The sequence below is a fragment of the Pezoporus occidentalis genome, unplaced genomic scaffold (genome assembly GCF_034315485.1).
Source record: "Pezoporus occidentalis ecotype Australia unplaced genomic scaffold, CSIRO_AGI_Poc_V1 ctg178, whole genome shotgun sequence".
Classification (NCBI taxonomy): Eukaryota; Metazoa; Chordata; class Aves; order Psittaciformes; family Psittacidae; genus Pezoporus; species Pezoporus occidentalis.
The window spans coordinates 622,573-643,810 of record NW_026913618.1 but is presented as its reverse complement, the minus strand read 5'-3'; the positions used below and the strand labels follow the sequence as shown (position 1 = coordinate 643,810).

General features: G+C 46.0%; 1 protein-coding gene across 7 annotated transcripts in view; it reads left to right on the top strand.

Moving 5' to 3' along the window:
• Positions 1–3,582: 3,582 nt before the first annotated feature.
• Positions 3,583–21,238, top strand: part of TNRC6A (trinucleotide repeat containing adaptor 6A) — a 46,742-nt gene continuing 29,086 nt past the window's right edge. For 4 of the 7 annotated variants that reach the window (XM_062614755.1, XM_062614752.1, XM_062614753.1 and 1 more), the window contains exons 1-5: positions 3,586–3,764; positions 4,341–4,388; positions 6,750–6,785; positions 15,680–15,770; positions 18,415–18,436. In XM_062614755.1, the coding sequence (XP_062470739.1) occupies positions 3,760–3,764; positions 4,341–4,388; positions 6,750–6,785; positions 15,680–15,770; positions 18,415–18,436 (202 nt within the window). In that variant the 5' untranslated portion in view covers positions 3,586–3,759. Of the gene's footprint in view, positions 3,765–4,296; positions 4,389–6,749; positions 6,786–15,679; positions 15,771–18,414; positions 18,437–21,238 lie in introns of those variants that run through there. The other 3 variants (XM_062614754.1, XM_062614751.1, XM_062614749.1) reach the window with 3 other exon arrangements.

Genomic DNA, 21,238 nt, shown 5'->3' with positions numbered 1-21,238 from the left:
AAGCGCAGATCAGGGGAAGCAAGTTGCACTAGCTGTAAAGCACAGGGAAAGTCTTTATCTTTTCTACTTTTTTGCTGATTTAAAGGGTAGGATTAAATTCTCATTTAATAACGTCAAGTGCCTGCTGTCCCCTGCTCGGATCACTCTGTGTGAGGGTGATAATGCTGGGAAGGGAGCCTGGAGGAAAGGCAGCGCTGCTGCTTCTCCTGAGCACAGATCTAATGGCTGTTTGCTGCCGCAGCCTGTGGAGTAGGCACTGTTTAATCACAAGCCTTAGCACAAGGTGCTGCTGCTTCCTTGCTCTGTTTGGAAGGCGAGCCAAATGCTGTCTGTTAGTGACTTCCAACTTTGTCATTTGGGGTTTCTTCCTCCTAATGAAGCACCTTACAGAGACCCAGATATTCCTCGCTAACAAAGAATCTGGTTGACTTAACTGAGCTCCTAAACAAGCACTGTTTTCCTGAGTAAGCACTGCTGCTCTGTACCTTTAGATCACCACTTCTTCCCATCGCCTGGGCTATTTTTAAATCTTGTAAATGAAGGCTCCACAGTGAACAAGGAAATGAGCCTGCGAGCAGAGGAGCACACAGAGCTCTGTGTTAGCGAGAAGACTGTTCTCCCTTGTCTGTCACATCAGCTCATTTGGATTGTTTGAGTCAAGTGCAATATTGAAAACAATCTGTTTTGCTCATGACAGCGTCTTCATTCTGTGCAATGATGCTGAATGGAACAAGCGGCAAAGGGTTATTGACAGCAAATCCTCACGTTGCCAGGCCTGCCCTTCTCAGGTCGCCTGAAAAAAAGGCAGCGCCTTGCTCGATTTTGCCCAGACATTAAGCAGGAAGTGTCTTACACCGCGTCGGCTTTGCAGCTCCACGCTGAAGCCTTCATTTTGCGTGGAGCCCTGACAGCAAACCGCAGGCGAAGGGGAAGGGTGGAGGGGATGGGAAGCACTGAAATGGCGCCAGCTCGGTTTGAACTGTTCTCAGTCAGCGCCTTTCCTGCCTCCCGCAGCGCCGTCTCTCGCCCCGGTTGTGTGGAAATCCTAATTAAAAAGCTAATGGGGATGTGAAGGCGGGAGGAGCCGGGTGCGTGCCAGGCTGGCGGGGGGCAGATGGAGCCTGCTGTTGCCGGGTAAAGGCATTTGGGGATCACTGCCCAGAAGGGCATGTTTACCAAGTGGTGGAAGTGTAACTGCACAGATCCATCCTTGGCAGCTGCAGGTTGTTCGCCCTTGAATAGTGGTTTCATTATCCCTAATTTCACGTATGACCACAGTGCTTTGGAGCCACTCGAATGCAAGGAGGTGGTGGGGTAAGTAGCAGAGGGTTGGTAAATGGAAAGGATCTGCTGACAGTGCACAGCCAGCTGTAGTATTTACAAGGCAGAATGGAAGCAATCAGTGCTGCGGTCTACTTGCTAGGGGCATGTGCATAAATAAAATTAGAGAACAATCTAAAACAATAAAGAAAGCTACAGACCTTGACTATGAATTTTATTGACAGTGGCGTAATGCAGTTAACGAAATGACATAACATTTATTAGCCTTCTTAACTGAGGACAGACTCAACGGCAGTCCTCCTACATCAAGCCATTAAAGACAGATAAAAGAGAAGTGCTGTGAATGAAACGGTAACAGGAAGCTGAATCACACGTCAGGAAATAATGACTTTCAGTTACACACTATTACATGGCAATCCCAACTTTTTCATATGAACAAAAATAAATAGGGCCAAATCAACTTCTGAGTTATTAATAGAAGCTGGGAAACCAGTTTCAAATTGTCAGTGCCCTTTTAAGTACATCAAAGATAATACAATCACTTTAAGTATGTGCACGTTCGGCTCACAGCAGTGCATGCTGTATTATTAAGCCTCCAAGAAGGGGACAAAACCACCTTACTGGCTATGCTATGTTGTCATAAATGCTCATCTTTAATAATGTAGGATCCTCTTCAGCTGAAAAATGCCCTGCTCCATTAGTGTTGGCAGAAAGACAGTTGATATTGCAGCAGATTTCCAGAGACGACTGCTCATTTGTCCAGAGCATCCATTTATTTTGCAGGTGAACAGAACAGCATTCATTTCTCAAACTAGCTTTAACAGGAATGGTAAAGGCCAACTGAAACTGGGCTGGAAAATGCTTGTGATAATGTGCAAGCCAGATGCAAAATGAGACCAAGAACTTCCCTATGCCAACAAACGCCCTTCCCTCAGTAGCCCTTGCAATCCAGCAGACAGGATGATGCTTATTTCTATGCAAATAGTGAGAAGCAGATTAAACTCCTGAACAGCTCTGTAGCACCTCCAATAACAATCAACCCGTTGGACAGCAGCTGTGCAGGCTGCTGGGGTGTTTTGAGCCAGCTCTTTAGAGCTCCGTGCAGTAACAGCCACCCCAGTGACAGCTCTGCACCGGAGGAACCCAGCCCTGTGGCCAGACAGCGTACAGCCACACTGGTACAGCTCAACAGCTTGTCTAAGGCTGTTTGGCAGAGATGTGGCTACAAGTGTGATACACCCTCACTACCGGTGTACTTGTACTACACAGACTCCTTCTCAGCTCCATTTCTAAGCAGAAACCCATTACCTGTAGTCACTCACTATCAGTTTGCTGCACATCTGCATCTCGCTGTAGGCACTGGAAATCGGAAGCAGAAACGAGCCATAATGTTTTGGAATGCACTCATGTTAAATGCACTCAAGAGTTTCAAAGCAATATTCTAAGCAAGCTTCTTATTCTACATTTCTTATTGGCGCCAGTAATAACACTTTAAAACGTTAAAAGCACTTAAAACACGCTTTCTTGCCACTCTGTACCGTGTGACTTCCTCACATTGGGGTTCTCAATTCCCCCCCATTACTCCCTGTCAGTCCTTTGCCTTCTCCAAGTTCATTTCTGGGATGTTGCTGCTGAAGCCAAGCGCGGCGGCACGGACCCGGCTCAGCCTTCCCTCGCTCTCCGTTCTATGGATCTGACGTTAGCCTCCCTCTGTGTACTCCGGGGATTATAGCCGTGTGCTCACACAGATCAGTTTCTACCTCGGTTTGCAAGCGCCGGACACTTTTCCATCCCCTCCCTCCGGCTCACGAAGCCGGTGGAAGGCGCAGAGACCGCTCTGTCAGACTGCGGTGGTTACTCGCGCTTTTACCGCTTGTCCCCCATCGCTGCGGTTGCTGACCCCGCACAGCTGGGCACAGGGCACCAGCGGCACCTCAAAGAGCTGCTCAGGCAGGGAAAGAAGCGCGGGTCGCACCCTGCCCGTGCCCGCTGCGGAGGGCTGGAGGAGCGGGCGGCAGGAGCCCCGCGGCTGCGCTGAGCTCCAGCACCGGCCGCTGCCCGCCCCGCGGGGGTCACCCCGTCCCCGGGCGCTGCCGCCGCGGCCCTTGCGGGCTCCGGACAGACCCTCCCAGAGCAGCGCTCGGCGGGGCCGGGCCCGGTGGCGGCGATCGGGGCTCGTCCCTCCCCGCTCCCGCCTCAGCGGCGGGCCCGGCGCCTCGCCCCGTTGCTGGGGCCGGTTGCCGCGGCGCCATGTCGGGCGAGAGCGGTGCCCCGGAAGCGCTGCTCGGGGTGGGGTTTCGGTTCCTGTGCGGCGGGGCCGGGCCGGGCCGGGTGAGGAGGCAGGAAATGGCGGCGGTGCTGCAGCAGCTGCCGGGCCCTCCCGCTCCGCAGTGCCGGGCCCCGCCCGCATAGAGCCGCCGCGGCAGCCCGGGCCCGCGCCGCAGCCCCGCCGGGACGGACTCCGAGCACTTTACATACATGAGGTACCGCGGGGCCGCCGAGGCGAGGCGCAGCGGGGAGCCGGCGGGTGGGGAGGGGCCGGGCGGCGGGGGGAGCCCCTCGGGGCGGCCCTGCTGCGGCGGGGGGAGCGCCGCGGCCGCCCGGGTTGGAGCGGGGCTGCGGGCACGGAGCCCGCCCGGGCGGGAGGGGCTGGGGCCGGGGGGGGGGGGGGGGGCTCTGCCGGCGGCAGCGGCTTCCCCGCGGGGCCGAGCTTTGCCCCGCCGGGCTCGGCATTGTTCGCTCCGCGGGGCGGGCAGCCCTTTGTGGCCGGTGGTGGCGGGGCAGGGCAGGGCGGGCAAGTTCTCGGGTGAAGTGATGCAGCAGAATTGCTCTCCTCCGAGCGCTCGGGTGTGCAGCGCAGGATGGGTGGCTGCTGCCGGCCGTCCCCCATCGCCTCCCTGCCCCTGGGCGAGCAGCCCCGGGGTCCTCGGCAGCGTGCGTTTGCTCCGGAGGAGCCCGCATTGGGAGCCCTGAGGGCACCTTAACCCCGCTCCTGGTTTATTTTTTGCCTCGTGCTGCATTGCTGTTGACATGGAAACCGACACCGCTTTCTGTTCCAGAGAATTGGAAGCCAAAGCTACCAAAGAAGTCGAAAGAAAACTAAGCAGGTAAGATGCTCATTTGTATTCACTCCTACAGTTTGGAACAAGAATTGGCCTTGGGCTAGAAATCGTTGTGGGCTTAATCTGGAGCTTTAATCTCGTGTTAATTGTAAGGAGAAAAACCACCCTGAATTTGAAAATGTCTTCTGCTGCATAGCGAAATCCCTGCAATTTATTTAATTCTATAAACACCTTTTTATCGTGCCTTCTTTACATAATAACAATATCAGGCTCTAGAATAGAGTTTCTTTAATAGGGCAGGGTTTTGAAGAGAAGAATTACTTACTTTTCTGTCCTAACATGTGGCACCCAGCAATAACTGAGAATTCAATTAAAGGCTTGCTTGGTTAGGTTTTTTTTTTTTTCTATAAAGTTCAGGTAAATATTATTGGGAGGCCAAAAGTAGTTGCTTTTGGCAAGAACCTTGCTTTAAGCTCAAATAAGCTCTATGGTGCTGTATAACTCTTAGCTCTTTGCCTCTTTTTCCATGAGGAGTTGAACACAGCGAGTTTCCCATGAGCACGTAGCTCTTGTTTGAGAACTTTGCAGACTGTTCAGCTCCCTTTCTCAGTTCCTCAGCTCAGGAGTAAGAGTTTTGTTGGGAATTCTGTGCCAGTAGCATCCATGCCTTTGGTACTTCAGAAGTTACTTCCTGCGCACCGTTTGTTTTTAGTGCGGTGCCTTCCTTGCAGATACCTGCCTCTTCCCGTTGGTTGCATTCTTTGGGTTTGACTTCTGTCCTACTTTCTTTTTGTGTTCTCTTTCAGTCAGACCTAAAGGGACTTTTGCAGCTGAACTTCAAAGGGCCTTCTAGCAGGGCTGTTTGAAATCTGCTGAAACCTAAGTGTAACTGATAGAATAGTCAGTTCTGGCACCTTTTCTTATTTACCATGTCTAATCAGTCTCCAGTGTCCAGGTTGATTCATGATTACACTGAAAACTGACTGCCTCTATCTTGCTGGCAGTGTGTGTCTTCCTTGGTTTTGGTACTGTGCTTAAGCATGACTAGTTTTCCCCATTTTGTTGCAGAAATACCTACAATCTTTAAGATACACTGAGCCCATTGCTTTTAAATGCAATGTCAAAGTCACTGGTAAATGGGTTTTACTTGAAGAGATTTTAAATTGCAGCTCTTGAAGGAGTCTGTCCTGAAAAGGTACCAAAATGCTGTGTAAATAGAAAATGGAACGGTTGGTGTGCTGGGAAGCACTTGGTGTGGCCATGGTGCCAGGAGCGATTTTGGGATGGACAGAGTGCTAACAAAGCAATAGTCGGGTGAAGTCTTAGTAAGTTGGTAGTTCTTCACAGTTTTCTGACCTTAAGAGGCCTCTGGGCACGCTGGCAGGCGTGACAGGTAGTGACAGAAGAGAAAGTGACCCATAGAACTGCTGCAGCTCAGCGCTCGCTGGGGCATGGGGGCAGAGCAAGGTTCACTGAGCTCTGCTCTGGAATGGTCTGTGTGTTTTCTGACACAGAGGTGGATGTTTCATGTGTTTAAAAGAGCTAGCTTCAAGTTAACGTTAATACACCGGTTGTTTTCAGAAACCTGCTTATGTTCAGGGAGGGAGTTTCCACCGTGTGAGCACACAGGCTGATAAAACTGTGGCCTGCCTGCTCTGGATAGCCTGATTAATAGTGTTCCAGTTGCAGAACTCAGCAGATAGCCCTCATTCTTTCTCTAATGTCATTATTTACGATCTTATTAAATTTGCAGTGACCCAGTCAAATTGTGAGAGAGCAAATAGCTTTTCCTGGGAAAGGCAAATAGACCCATGCTACGGTTGTTCTTAATCTAAAACTGCGGAGTCTATATATAGACTGTAGGCTCCAGGGAACGTTGGTCTGGCTTCATGGACATGCTGAAGTCACCTTTGGAGTCTGTGCTTATAAATTGATGGGTAGTAAATATCCTTCTTTTATCTTACTGGGAATATTGGCCTGGACTGTGGGTTTGCAATAGAACACGTGTTCTAGGTTTTACCAGAGCTTGCTTATCCAGTTGCAGTGATTACTGCTTTAAACTCGGGATTAGCAATTTGCCTTGTTTGGCCTTTTGGAAAAGAATCTTCATTTGGTCTGTGTTCTCTTTTAAATGCCTGCGTGCCCGGTCCTGTGCAAATATTCCTGGTCTCAGAAATGAGCGGAGTGCATGATTTGCATCAGTAATTCAGATAAATCTGTTGCGCACTGCCTTGTGTCCTGTTTAAGAGTTAAATGTCGCCTCTTCAGTCTCCTGCTGGACAAGAGCTGTCCGTTAATGACTGGAGAAATGCAAGAGCTACATTGGGTCAAAATCAGGACCAGTAAAAATCACCATTTAGTTCTTTTGACTTAAGACCTAACTGTTGACTTCTGTTTGGTAAACAGGGCTTTCCTGCCTCTTTTATGTGGAACTGAGAGAAGGTAAATATCTGAAGTATGTTTACAATATTTTTTTCCCCAAACCCAGGGTTTTGACTCTCACTTCACACGCATGCAAATCATAGAGAAGGTTCACCCACTGCTTTCATTCACCTGTGTTTCTGCTTCAGAGGTTCCATCTGCATTGGTTGCAGGCTGCTCATGTCCTGGGGGAGAAAGCTTTTTGCCTAAAATCATGCTTACCTCTAGATTCCATCCATGTATCTCCTAAGTTCTTACTGTACAATTTATTTGGTTTACTCTTCCATGTTCAATAACCGCCATATTTCCATGAGGCTTTCCTTGTGGGCTGCAGGAAACCAATGAGATGGCTCAGTGACAGAGGCATAGAGAAACAGTGAGAAATGGAGTTGTGTCTGTTGATATTTAAGCTCTTGGTTTTCTGTTGGGTTTTTTTTCCTAATAAACTTCTTATGGAAGACTTCAGCAAATGGGAAGAGTTTACTGCAAAGACAGCATCTGTTCATGCTTCTCAAGAGTTTTAGAGATATTTGGGCAAAATCAAACGTTCCTTTCTCCTCTCCACACACTTTTTCAGCTCATGCAAAATCATCAGGTTGTCCCCATCAGATAACTTGCATTTCACCTTCTGTTTTCCTAGGCTTACAGCAAGGCCGTTGTGCCATATACTTGATAGGGTGCTAATAAAACTGAAGCAATCTGGACTATGGGTGGTCTTATGGTTAAGATGCTGGACTTGAACAGTCCTTTGGGTTTGTGCATCTGTTACAGATACCCAGTGTGACCAGTGTGATTATGGAGCAGCAGTTTAATCTGCCTCCTTCGGCTCCCCATTTGTTAAGTGAAGATAGGGATTGTTTGTTGCTGCTACTGATGCCTTGTGTATTTAGATCATAAACTTCTTGGGAGAGAGATTTGTCTTTTGTATGCTTGTGTGGCAGTGGGCATCTTTGATGAAACTTCAGGGTGAAACTAACACAAATGCTACTCCGGAGCTAGGATGCATTTACAGTGCTTGTAGTTTGGAGTTAGTTCTGGTGAGCAGCTCCTGTATTAGCAGAGTGAGAGAGGTGAGTGTGTTCAAGCAATTGGTAGAGGGAGATCTGGTAGGTAGAATTCGATCACTTTTAGGGTGATAATTTAAAGACTGAGGTACAAAAAGCAGAACAGAAAGTAGCTGACAAACATGAATTAATTATTCACTGGAGTAATTGTTTCAATTTTTAGCTTGGCAGCACCTCTTCTATGTGTTAATAGCTGGAAAGAACAACACAGGCACTTGTGTAAAGTGGTTTTGTTTTGTTATTGGTGCCTGAGGCTTCCTTTGCTCCTGTGTTAAACACTGAGTGGTTTTGGTTGCCAGAGCCTTTCCATTTAAGGCACTGGTGGGGTTTGTTGGTTTTGTTTCTTTGTTAACTTCAAAGCACTGGTTTCTATTCCATCAACTTGCTCTGTTTGCTATTTTGTGGGAAGTGCTGGCAGAGGACTTGGAGGTTCCATTTTTAATCAAAATCCACATTTTACAGTTAATTCTTATATAATGATGGTTTAGCAGAAAAGCTGTTGGGGGTTTAAAAGAAATAATTTTTATTGGCATGTGTGTAATTGCATAATTTAAAAAATAAAGATTAGGGAACTTGCAGGTCAGAATACAGAAATATTATCAAAACATAAAGCCTCAGCAATGTTTGACAGTCAGTGTGGAATGTCACACACAGGTTGACTAGGTAGCAGCATGTGTGCATCCATCCCTCCGTCTTTACTGTCTTTGCAGAACTGTGAGGGATCTTTCAATGCCAGACACTTAAATGCAGCTATCTGGCAGTGTTGCACCTGTAGCATGGCAAGTTCATGTGTAACAAAAAGAGCAGCAAATGGGGCAAAGAATTTGTTTGTTTCCCCCAAAATTCCTGGTTTATATTTGACACTAGAAGCTTTTAGAGTGCTTTCAAAAGCCCCAGCGTATAATCACTTCTGATTCTTACTTTTATGCTTACTCCATGTAGTATCCAGGCAGAAGGTAAAACCTGGTAGTTATCTTTTCAGGTTCAGTTAGAGTAAGGGCTGCTGAGAGGCTGGCGATTTCGCTGTTCTTTGCCCACGGCAAAGCAGTTCCCCTGTGAGACCCATGACCAGTGGTCCTTGTCTGCTCGGCATGCAGGGACATTGCAATGACACCAGACCCCTGCATGTCTGCAGCCTTCAGGGTGCTTCAGAGGAGACCCACTGCAGACATACCTCTGGGAGAATTGCTTCACAGCCTCAAGGCTTCTAAAAGCACTTGTTGGGATGGAAGCAGCATCTTTAAACCGTGCTAGCATCATCTTGTGGGGTGGTGTGGGTTTGGAGGGGGTTTGCTGGGCGTGAGCATCTGGAATGCTGCCGGCAGCTTGAGCAGCGTTTGTGGAGGGCAGAGCTAGCAGTTAGTGCCAGCCTGCAGAGTGCAGAAAGCACAGTGCTGTTGTGTGGGTGGTTCTGGTTTGGGGAACACCAGGTAATGTGTTCACAGTGGATGGCAGCCTGGTTTATTTTGGTGCTGGAGTTTGCTGTGCCCAACTCACGCGCTTTCACTCAGAGATGAATATTGGGTTCAGGTTGTAATAATGCAGTGCCGTGTCTTAGGGCTTAGTTTGTGTCAGAATCCTGCTCATAACTGTAATTTCCTCAGCGAGGTGACTGGAATTGTAATTTTATTGTGGCATAACATGTTTCCCTTTTGTATATTATAACAGAAGATAACATGCTGCACAGACAGTAATTATCACATCTTCAGCATGTCTTCGAGGAAAATAAGGGTATCCTGGATTCTCCTACTCCATAATGTAGGAACAGAGATTAAATATGTCTAGTTCAGCCCAGGTATTTTTACAGTGCCGAGCTGGAGCTTTTGAAATTAAAGATGAATAGAACTTTTTTTCCAAGAATCAATAAGTGAAATATGATTTGCTGTAAATATTACTTGAAATGTTTACACAGTGAGGTTACAGCTTTTTTCCAGTTCACAAGCCAAGTAACAAGGCAAGCTGTACATAAAACTAGCATCATCAAAACCTGAGACACAGAAGGAGTGAGGAGAGCTGAAGGAGTGCTGGCTGTGGAAGTCAGAATGTGGTTGCTCTTGTTTAATGGCACACAATTGTGATGGTGATGAAGGGGGAGACTTGCTGTCAAAGATCACCAAGATCACTCTGTCCTGCCAGAGTCATACTGTTCTAGAAGATGAAAAAGTGCTTACTTTAATGGGTTAGTTGAGGAAGGTGTTTTGGTAGCTTGTTTTTTTTTCCACGTACACAAACAAGAATTGTGCTGAGGTGCACACCCAAAGAAAAGGTATTTTTCAGTAAATAACAATATTTATCTGATGCTCCTTCTGTTTGAAGTGAGGCACATTCTGGCAGGTTCTGCTTGTATCCTCTCAGAGCCATTGATGTGCAGCCTCTCCTGACATCTAGATCCGTTTTTATTCGGTGTCACTTGAACATAAAGCCCTTTTCAAGTTAAGCTGTTTAAAGCCCAGGCCTCTGCTCCAGCCTCAGATGTGCATTTCTTATGATGAGGTATTTAATTTCCAGCCAGTCTAAATGAAAAATAGGGTTTGCATTTCTGCTAAGGCCATTTAACCTTGAGCAAGCCGATTCAGCTATACAGGAGGAAAAGGAAACTCCCTGTACCTGTGTTTTAGTGAAAGTTGGGTGACTGATGGGCGATAACAGAGGTCTGTTCATATCTTCATCTTATAAATCCAAATTCAGTTCTCAGTTGTTTCTTTGCATTTGGCCAGCTGATGGACTGAGAGTGCTGTGACAGACACCTCTGACACAGGGGGGTGGATTAAACCTACCCCTATGTAGGGCAAAGCCCAGCAAAAGAACTTGCTCGTTTTCTGGCTTTGTCTTGTTACTGTGAGACCAGATTCCTGCAGTGTTTCTTGTTACGTGCTATAAAATAACATGAAGCTGCTGATAGTTTGTACACAAAGAATAATACAGTGGGAAAAGGTGGCTATTAAAGCCTGGGATGATAAATGGGAAACACTGCGTAACATTGTGTTTCTCAAGGAGTAGCATTAAAAATGTAGCTTGTTTGTGGTGTGTTCTAATGGGTGCTGGAATCTGAGGCATAAATACCATCATTTGCTGTCTGTTGAGGGCCTGTGTTAATGTGTTAGCAAGAATAAAGGGAGTGTGCGCCTTCAGCTGTCAGAGATGGCGATGCAGGAGCTCTGCTTCAGATGTGATGACTTAATAGGTGAATCTGGATTTGTATCTCAGGTTTATGTTTGTGCGGGAGGGTGGTGGGAATAGGGCTGCCCTCCTGGAGAGATTCTGTTTCCTGTGAGGAGCAGGGGCAGTAAGGCTGTTGCTGTTGTTATTTGACTGTACAGTTGGGTTAGTTCCGTTTTCCAGTCACTGAGAATTAACATTACAATGATCATCTAATACTTTTAAAAACATGTCGTGGACTGTAGGAGGGTAATGTTTTTTCAGGTGTTGCTAAGGTCCTGATACTCATCACAAGAGGTTTCCAATGTGTTCTAACGTGGCTTTGTAATCTGAAAGCTGTTTTTCTTAAACACATGAAAACAGAATGATCACGGTGTCATCATTTAGGAGTTTTATTGCTCCTGTGTGGGAACAAAAAGCTGATGCTGTGCTAGAATATTCCAGAGACCGTGGTGTGTTAGTGTTAGCATCTGTATTCCAAAAATAAAACCTGATCTTGTTGATGTGGCTGCAGCAGGATTGACGAGTTACTTTTTTTTCCTGTGAAATGCTACTTTGCATTCTGCTTGCTCTTGAAAGTGCTACAGCTTGCTTCTAAACACGGAATGGTTTTTCAGTTCGTGTATTCAGTTCATGTTCATTTCGGCTGTGACACACGGAAAGTTGTAACACAAGGCAAAGCATCAGTGGCTTTCTTACCTCCTAGAAATCTTCTCAGGTTATTAGGACCCCTGGAAGTTTTGTTCCCATCCACAATCCTAAGCAGTGTACCACCCTGCAGCATTGGTACACCTCATAGGCTTGTAGAATGGTTTGGATTGAAGGGACCTTAAAGCTCATCCACTCCCAACCCCCTGCCATGGGCAGGGACACATTCCACTAGAGCAGCTTGCTCCAATCCCCATCCAGCCTGGCCCTGGACACTGCCTCCCGTCAGACATGCACTGCCAGTGCTGGGGAGACCTGGGGATGGGGGACCCCAGGAAGGAGAGTGGCCAGAACAGGCTGACGCTGCACAACGATGGCTGGATCACAGCATGCTCCCTCCCCTTGGGAAAGAGGATGTCATGGGGAGGTGGCAGGATGGACAAAGCTGGCTTCTGCATCACCTTTACAGAACACACGTGTCACTGCGGGCTAATCATTACCTCAGCTTTGTAAAGCATCCAAGGGGTTGCTTTAAATGAAACTGGCCAACCGTGACTGTGTTCTGTGGGTATGTGAGTAACCTCTTAGTTGTCCATGAAATAATTTCTGAGCCCTAATTGCAAATGCAGCACTGCATTTCCAGTGAGACTAGTTGCAGCCAGATGATAAAACTGTGATCAAATGCCAAACAGCCACAGTGTATGTGATGGTTTGTGACTTTCAGTGCAACTGAAATAGAGGGGGCTCAGAAATAACATTTTTAGGGTTGTTTGTTTTTTTTTGCAAACCTGAAAACATCAGCAGTAATTCCTTTAAAAAAGAACTAACTAATGCTTGCTCTCTGGTATTAGAGAATCTTAAAAGACAGCATCTGATCTGTGGAAACTCTTGGGAGCCGTGCTCTGCTGCTCTGGGTATGCAGGGTGAAGGAGTCGGGTGGTATTTGACTGCTCATGGTCAGAGTATGCTGCAGCTGTTCCTCTGGTAAACGTCTGCGATGCCAGGCTGCATCTGGTGACACATAGCATGGGCTGATGGGCCAAAAGTCACCCCAAGAGTGGGAGAGGAGAAAAAGGATGCTGGATGTACAAGAGATCAGTGTTATTCCAAAAGAAGGGAGCACTGGGAAAAGAAATCAGTAGAGGATGAAATCGGAGTTGCAGTGAGAGTAAAGTTTTCAACAGGTGGGGATGAAAACTGATTCTTCTTTGTGTGAGTTGCTCTACAGACACACATAACCGTGTTCCAAAGACTCTGTTTACAGAGAGAAGTCACAAAAGAGATTTCTAATTAAGAAATACTTGGTTTGGGAATACAAAACTTTCCTCCCCCCAGACAAATTGATTTTTGCCATCCAGATAAAGCATAGCTGCTGTCTGGCAGTATTAGCAGTAATAAAAATAGATTGGAGAAAACTGCTTCAGTCACTTAGCCAAAATGCAGTCCTGAGTTTTTTTTCCTGGTGTGCTCACGGTAATAGTCTCAGAAGTTTCTGTGCCCTATAAATAATTTACATGTTGCTGGCTCTTTTCTCCACAGTGAATGTCATGTGAAAATACTGCCACAGCTCTTCTTGTTTGAAACCGCTGTTAATAATAGCCAAGTGGCCACGACTTGACATTCAAATACAAGTATCGTTATTGCAGCATTGACCTTAGCGGGAGGGGAACCACTTTTCATGCTGAAGAATCACACAATGGGCAAAAGAACAGGCTCAAAGTTTAAAGGGAGAGCTCAGGTGGGCAGCAGGAAGGGGGTACGTTCTCTTCCCAGGGCATGGCAGTGTTACACAGAGTGCAGAGTGTGCTGAGCTGCTGTAAGGGAGAGACCTGCTGAGCTGCTGTTGAGTATCGCTTACACTGACACCACTGCAGTGGGAGGCACTTGCTGAAAGAAGCTTCTGTCTAATTAAAAAGGGAGGCGGTGGCATGGATTTGTCCCAGTGGAGCCAGGCACCTGGGAGGCACATGTGGGTTTAAAAACCAAAAATGAGAAAAGGCAAAACCAAACCAGGGTGATGCCTGCACTTGCACTCATTTTAAAAGGGACTTGAGCTGTCTTAAAAGTGGAATTCACCAATTACTTACATAGCTAAATAAGTAATGAAAGTCCTAATATTTGCAGAGTGCCTTGGTTTTTACTGTATTCAATTGGCTTTGCTTCTGACGTGTAGCTATATCTTGGCAAAGATAAAAGCAGTGCTTTTCTTGTGCAGAGCTGAATTCTGGAGATAGGCACCAGACAGGACCACTCATCACAAACAGGGGTGTTCATTCCCTTCCAGCAGTTGTTTCTTGGCCTTTTCTTTTGCCACAGTAAATCACCTCCATGTCTCTGATCAGTTTTGCTGCCCAGAGATCTCCACAGCACCTTTGAATCCGAGCACCTCCTGTTACTTGAGCTGCAGATGATGGGTTAGAGTGTGTACAGATTGGGAGAAAACCAGCTGCATGTGAAATGTTCCTTTAAAAGAGAGGACTTGTGCTGATCTTTGAAGGTTATTCAAAGAGCGAACTTGGTGTCTTCTTCCTTTACTTACTCAGGACGTATGGAGTTTGTTCCCACATCCCGCTCAGTGTATCACAGAAATTAGGATTAGTGTGAAGAAGCAGTTTGCCCAGGGTGGATGTGCAGTGGAGCTCATGTTGAGATTCAGGAAATGGGAGGGATGTGTGTTATACCCTAGATGTACGCTGCAGAAAGAGGTCTGAAAAACATCTTCAACCTGTTCTTTAAATTTCATCACCTGACTGTATGGTCAGCACTGGTGGGGCAACAGCTTCTGAGCTTTGAACTCAGAAATACTCCTGACCCTGAAAGGGCAGAGAATTTCTTGCAGATAGGCTTTCTAGCCTACAGGAAGGCTTTGTTCTCCAAGTCTCAAACGCTTAAGTAACTGTATGTTCTGTCTTCCTGTTACCGTGCTCTAGCAAAAGCTAACTGCCACCACTGTTCGATGTTTATAGCCAGCTTTATTGTTACTTCCTAAACTTCAGAATCATCCTTTCTGTGAGCAGTTGGTTTTAGTCTCATGTACAACACAACCAACTGATCTTCACTTGCACATTCATGTTGCCACGAGCTCTTTGCACCATTAGCCCAGATGCTTTTGTGCCTGCCCATGACCACGGTCTGTTCTGTCGGTCATGTCCTCATTCTTATCAAGAATCCCTGCATCTCTCCAAGCATGGCCTTAAAGAAAAGTTTGTTTCCATTATCCTGACATTTGTGTCACATCTTGGTCCCTGCAGTCCCTAATGGCTTCAAGTGTGCTTGCACCTCTGCAGTTCTTCCTGCTTTTTATACTCCCCATGTCCTGCTTTTCCTCTTGCCTTGGCTGAAGTCTGTTTTTAAACAGTGCAATCCTCAGAGTGCTGTTGCTGCTAAACCTTCCATTTTAGCATGTAAAACCTTGTATTAACTGAATTCAGATTAATGCCATGGGGTTTGTTTTCACTTCTGTCAAGTTATGGTTTTGTCACTTGTTTAAGGCGCTCCAGAATTGCTGTGCTGTTGACAGCTCTGGTGTGCCCATGCTCTTCAGCTCACGTGCCAGCTAGTTCATGTGTGCTTTATGTCAACAGTGCCACACATACAGTGCACACAAGGGGTGTTTCTTGGCAGAGGTGGTGTTTGGGATCAGGGAGCTGATCAGGCAGTGGGGGCAGCACCAAAGGGTCTGTGTGGCTGCAGGGAACCCATTGCCTGACGGGGTGAGCCGTGACGTGTGTGCTCAGTCATGGCAATGCACAATAGCAGGCAGGGATTAACCTACATCTGAATTTGTGCTGCCTTTTGAATGGGATTTATGGCTGAGCCTTCATTGTAACTTTTGGAAAAAGAAGCTCTTACATGTAGCCTGACACTGCAGCTGCTCTTCACGTTGTGTCACTTGTGGTTTGCACAGTCCCTATAGAAATATTATCCAATTAGAAGTAGAATTCCCCTGTCCTTTTGTGTCACTGTGAAATAATTGTTCTAAAATGAATGTAAGTGTGTACAGATTGTATTTTGGGGAAGTTAATTACAAACTGTGTGGTTCAGGGATTTTGTGCAAGAAGAGGAAGAACAGTTGATGGAAGAAAGGAAAAAGAGAAAAGAAGACAAGAAGAAGAAGGAAGCTGCTCAAAAAAAGGTATGTTGGACATTCAAAGGTAACCGCCCTGCTTCTGGGTTACTTTAGTTTCATCACTGGTAAATGCTGGGTCAGCTGTGGTTATTCAGAAGTGTTTTCTGTTTAATTTAATGTTCTAAGCTTTAAATGTGCTGTCAGTTACTTAGTGGTAACTGATACATTGAACATCTTTATTGGCTTTGTGATCCATTTTGTCAGAGGTTAAATGTTCTGAGATGAGCATTCTCTTTCCTGATTTCTCAGTTGAAGTGGTTTCATGTTTAATAACTTCCTCAATGTTAATGCATTTATTAGTAGAATAAACTTAGCTCTTTTTTAAGATGGTGACTTTCAGCTGCATCCTTCCTTTACTGTATATTCTTATCCTTCCATATGGAAACATGCGTCATAAGACAGTTTGTATGAAGGAAGGCGGATAAAAATGAAAATATTGACAGCAGAGGTGTATTGGGATGGAAGCATCACAGAAACGCTTCAGAGTGAATGATTCAGAGTCCTGTTTACGGTCAAGATACTCATTATGGCCATTGATTCTTAATATTGACCCTGAGCTTCAGAGGAGCTTGTAAATGTGTTTGTAAACGTGTCCGTTTCAGGTGGGAGCAGAGGGAACCTGCTTAGCAGTTTCCTCTGATTTCCACTGACTAATGCTGGATGTGTCTCTTAAGAGCATCCTGGTTTGTGTTCTCAACCACAGGCTCTCCAGCAAAGCCTTTTAAAGCATTTTACTGTGACCAGGTTCTGGTGTATTTTGGAATGTGACCTCTTCTCTTCCACGCATCTCTCTGGGTGCTGTGGAGGGTCAGAAACAGCAAAAAATTGTTTGAAAAGTTCTAGGTTGTCTCATGTTGCTGTTCATGGGTCAGTGAATTGGCTCTTAAGTCAGAGCTGAGGAGGGGAGGAGGTTACCAGCTCTCCAGGGTAAGCTCTAAACATGCACATGGGCATGGCAAGAACTGAAGGGACATCGTGTCATTGTGCTGTGGAAGAGAAAGCCGGTGCTTGGGTTTATGTGTTCTGTAGTTTTGTGATAATTTGATCTAAAAGGCATACTAGAACAGCAGCAGCAGTCGCAGAGGTGTGATGGTTGAACTGGAGAAGGCATGCTCTCTGCTTGCATCCTGATGCCGAGCAGCTTCTGTGGGACATCCAGTCTCGTTTTTATGATGGTATGCACATGGGGTTTGGACGCTTGGTTCAAAGCCAGCTCCTGTGCATGCAACACCCAGGAGCTGAAGTGCATACACAACTTCCCAAGCCTTCAAAATACAGTTTTGAACCAGATCTGTCGAGCAAAGAGTGTGATGAGGAGTTGTGGTGCGTTATATGAGGCCCCAAGCACAGGAGCTGCCTTCTGGCAGGTGGGGATACTGGCAGTGGTGTTGGAAGCAGCGTAATAGGGTAAAATTGGCAAAACTGAAACTGAAGTGGGGTGGGGGGCTTGATAACCGTGGTGCAAGCATTAGCCCTGGTTTGGTTTCCCTGCTCAGTGGCTGATGCACTGCAGTAAGTGGAGTTCTTCAGAAGAGGCTTTGCAGGGTCTCCATTTGCAGCTATTTCTAGCAAAGAGCATAAACAAGAAACCTGAAAAGCTTCTGCTCAGGGTTTTGTGGGAGCAAGAGGGCCACATTTTGAACTCCTGGACAGTACAGCTACAGTTTCTGTGTGTACACTTGCCTTTGTCAGCTAAAGAAGCTGGGGGGGGGGTTAAGGCTTAAGGCTCTCTTGATTTCCATAGGAGAAGTGAGGCTGTGGCACTGGAGAGCTGTTGGGACTGTTTCGGTAGTCAGCCCTTCCAGTGCTGGTGTCTGAACCTGGCCAAGACTCAGATTAGATCAGTGGATCAGTAAATCTCTATTGCACACACACGTGCTCCATTCCCCTCACAGTTTCAATTATAGACAATCATAGCTTAAGTATTACGGCAAATTTATTGCCTTCTATGAATTTATGTGATACCGTAACTAAAATGGGCTGTATACAGCTACCAGAGTGACTATATCCAGTTAAATCTCGTTGTGCTTTGGCAATAGTGCATTTTAATAGTGATAATTAAGAAAACTCTAGTTGCAGGTAGGGAGAACTATGAGCTGTGCTTTTGAGAACTCAGTTTTGCTGGTTTATAGTTAACCTTGCAGTTAAGGTGTGCTTCCATACCAGACGTGTTTCTCTCCCTGTATTTATCCTGTGATTTTTAATTGCAATGTTAGTCAAACAGATCTCTAATGTTGGCAGTATCATAGGTGTAGCCGGTTGAGTCTTGAAAATGACTTGGAAAGTCTTTGCATTTCCTTTCTTCTTTACATGTCTAGCCCTCCCTCTGCAATAAAAGTGGTGGCAGTTCTTTGCTTCCAGGCACAGTTTTTAACTCGCTCAAAACATCTTCATTTGCAAGTTTAATGCAGTCTGTTTCATGTACTTATCTTTCAAATTAATTTTGTCTTCTGTAACATTTAAACAGCTTTCTAGGCATGAAGAATAATAGGCATGGTGTGGTTAGAGACACTTCTGAAGTAGATAATTAAATAACTCTAAAACATGTTAAAAGAGGGGAATCAGAAGCTAATGTTGCTTTATGAAGCGGCACGTGCATGCAGGGGTTTTATCTGCACACATCACTGACACTTTTCTTTTCTTGTTCTAGGCCATTGAACAAAAAATCAAAGGTAAGTTACTTTACAGTTATTTCTATTCTCTGTGTTATTCCTTCATTGTTAAATATGTTGAATCGGATGGGTCACCCGAAAGCTCTTCTCACAACTGAATGATGGGCTTCTTGAAACTTTGGTTGTACTGTTTCAAACAGTGACCACAGAACAGTAATGACCAAGGGGGCGTTCCAGGGATTGGACTCTTCTGTTCTTCCTGGTTTCCATGCTCAGTTACTTAAACAGCACCAGGCATATACATAATACCTTGAGTTCTTTTCTTTATTTGCTTTCTGCCTTCCCGTTTTTGGTAGACAAGTAATGGATATATCTGGCCATAACTAACTATTGCATGTGGAGGGTTCATCCTGCCAGAATGATCACGATGGCCATACCTGGAAGCTGTAATTCTGATGTTTGGTGGCAGGCTGAGAATGCCACAGTTACTCTGAATGTTTGTGGGGTTCATGCAGATCCCCATTCCAACCAGCCTCCAGAGAAGGGGGAGAGGGATTCTTTTCACTTGCTCTTTAACTCTAGCTCTTAACCTGTTAGTTGGGAAGTGGACAGTAATTGCTTAGGTGTTCATGTGGAGTGCTTGCTGCAGCCCTGTTTTCGGGGAACATTGGCTTTAATTTACTACTCACTGGAGCAGTGGTAGAAGCAGGAGCTCAGAAGCCCTGCTTGGCAGAGATGCAATTACTGCTGGAAAATCAAAAGGTGTTTGAAGTGCTGTTCTGGCATGAAGGTAGCAAAATGGTAGAGGACATACTGTGCTTGGGAAGAGCAGAGAAACAAATGGAAGTGGCCATTACTGTGGAATGTGCCTTTGAAGTAGCATCCTCGTTCACATGAGGTTGGAATGGAGGAGGCAGGTTCCTCACATACAAAATGCACTGATGCTCCTGCTGAGGGCTGCAGCGCAATTACAGCTATCAGGAGGCATGGTTTTGTCTCGTTTATTTAAGTGCAGTGTATACTTTAGTGCCTGTTTAAATGGGAAAAGAAAATAGGTAAGGGTAGGAGCAGCAGGTTTTCAGGCTCTGAGGAGGGAGTGAGGCCAGCCTGGGTTCGTGTCTCAGGGAGCTCTGTGAGGAGGAGGATGGTGCTTTTGCTGTGAGTAGTGATCACTTGAGGCAGTGGGAGCTGCACCAGTGCTGCTGATGAGAGCCCACGTTCCAGATGTGCAGCTGTCCTCTGGGTTTCACGGGGCTGAGTGCGGGTCCTGCCCTTCCAGCCTGGCTCCGGGCACTGAGACCAGCTGGGAATTCTGTGTGTGTCTTTGTATGAGTGCTTAATAAAACTGCTGAAAGCGTATTGTAATCAATAAATATGCTTTGCTTGTTTTTTAAAGCACCCTTTTTCAAACAGTGCATGGAATTACACTTGCGGTGCAGGCTGAGCGTTTGTTTTCCCCTGCACGTTCCTGCCATAAGGCTTCTGAGATAATATGCCAGATGTAAATGAAGAATTGTCAAAGTGTTTGGTTTTACTCCGAAGCAATAAAATATATCTGAAAAGATAGCAAAGAAGAAAGTGGTGAAACAGAGTGTAAATAATAAGGTCCATTTTGAATGAACATTTGACCTATGGACTTGTGCTGTGCTGGCATCCCGGCATCACAGCACGGCTCAAAATAGCAGGAGGGCACAAATCCTGCCCTGAGGTACCTGGTTGGGTGAAAACTGCCTTCTCTTGAAGGACAGCCAGTCTTTTTATTATGTTCTTCTGTTCATTTTCTCCTTGGAGCCTGGTGGTTACTGAGGAAGTGTTAAGTTCCAGCTTCAGTGTTACATTCTTATTATTAACAGGGTATTTCAGGAAGTTCATCAGGAATGTGGAGCTGTCACAGACACACGCACACGCTGCCTGTCCTGAAGCGGAGCAGGCATGAGGCGGTTCAGATAGAGGACTTTGTGCAACAGTTTCTCTAGGAACAAAATCCGTGGTTACATTGCACAAAGCGCTTTCATGGCATCGCTGGTTCTGCCTGCTTGTGTTCAGGATGCAAATGAATGTTTCATTAGTTTCCAAGTTTCCATCACGTTAATGTCTTAAATAATTCATTCTGTGCATGAGCTGAAGATAAAATAGCAGAGTATGGGATCTCTAAATAATTCACACTTACGTTCCTCCTTTCAGGAAGGAGCTGGTTAAGTGGCGCGGGTGGTTGGTTATTTCTTGGGTTTGAGCGTAGTTTGGGAGGCTCCAAAATGTTGCTTTAGCGAAGGCAGAAGTTGCTGTTTAACAGCTGAAGTGGCTACCTGTGGTTGTGCAAAGCACTAAGACTGCCTTCCGAGGAAGTTAGTAGTGCTGATTTTTTCCCTTTCAGGATTAGGGATGGAAGTAATGAAGATGATGCCGATGCAGATGTTTCTGGTACAAGGAATGTTTTAATACTGTAGTGTTGTCATTACAAATGCATGTGTGTCATTCCTGTGGATTTCAGATGGTCCAACCCGTCTAGTTTTACATGTCTGGCTGTATTAAAGGAAAAGAGGCAGTTCATAGGAGTTAGTGTATAGCTTAGTTGCCAAGTGAAGGTTCGTTTGTGCAGCAGCTGGCGCAACACATTCACACTCAACAAGTGCCCTCCAGGTGCTCCACTGCCAGGCTTTTGGGGAAAAAATAAGCGTCATTTGAAGGCCTTATTTGAGGAGAATACTGCAGAACTGACAAGTGTTGTGGTATTCCTTCTACCACAGCAGGGTATTTTTGCTGTGTTTAATGTCAGCGCTGTTAAAGATGGACAAATCAATCCGTTTATCCTGAATTCCTCCTAAAACAGGGCTCTACAAACTGCACCATGGCCCCAAGTAG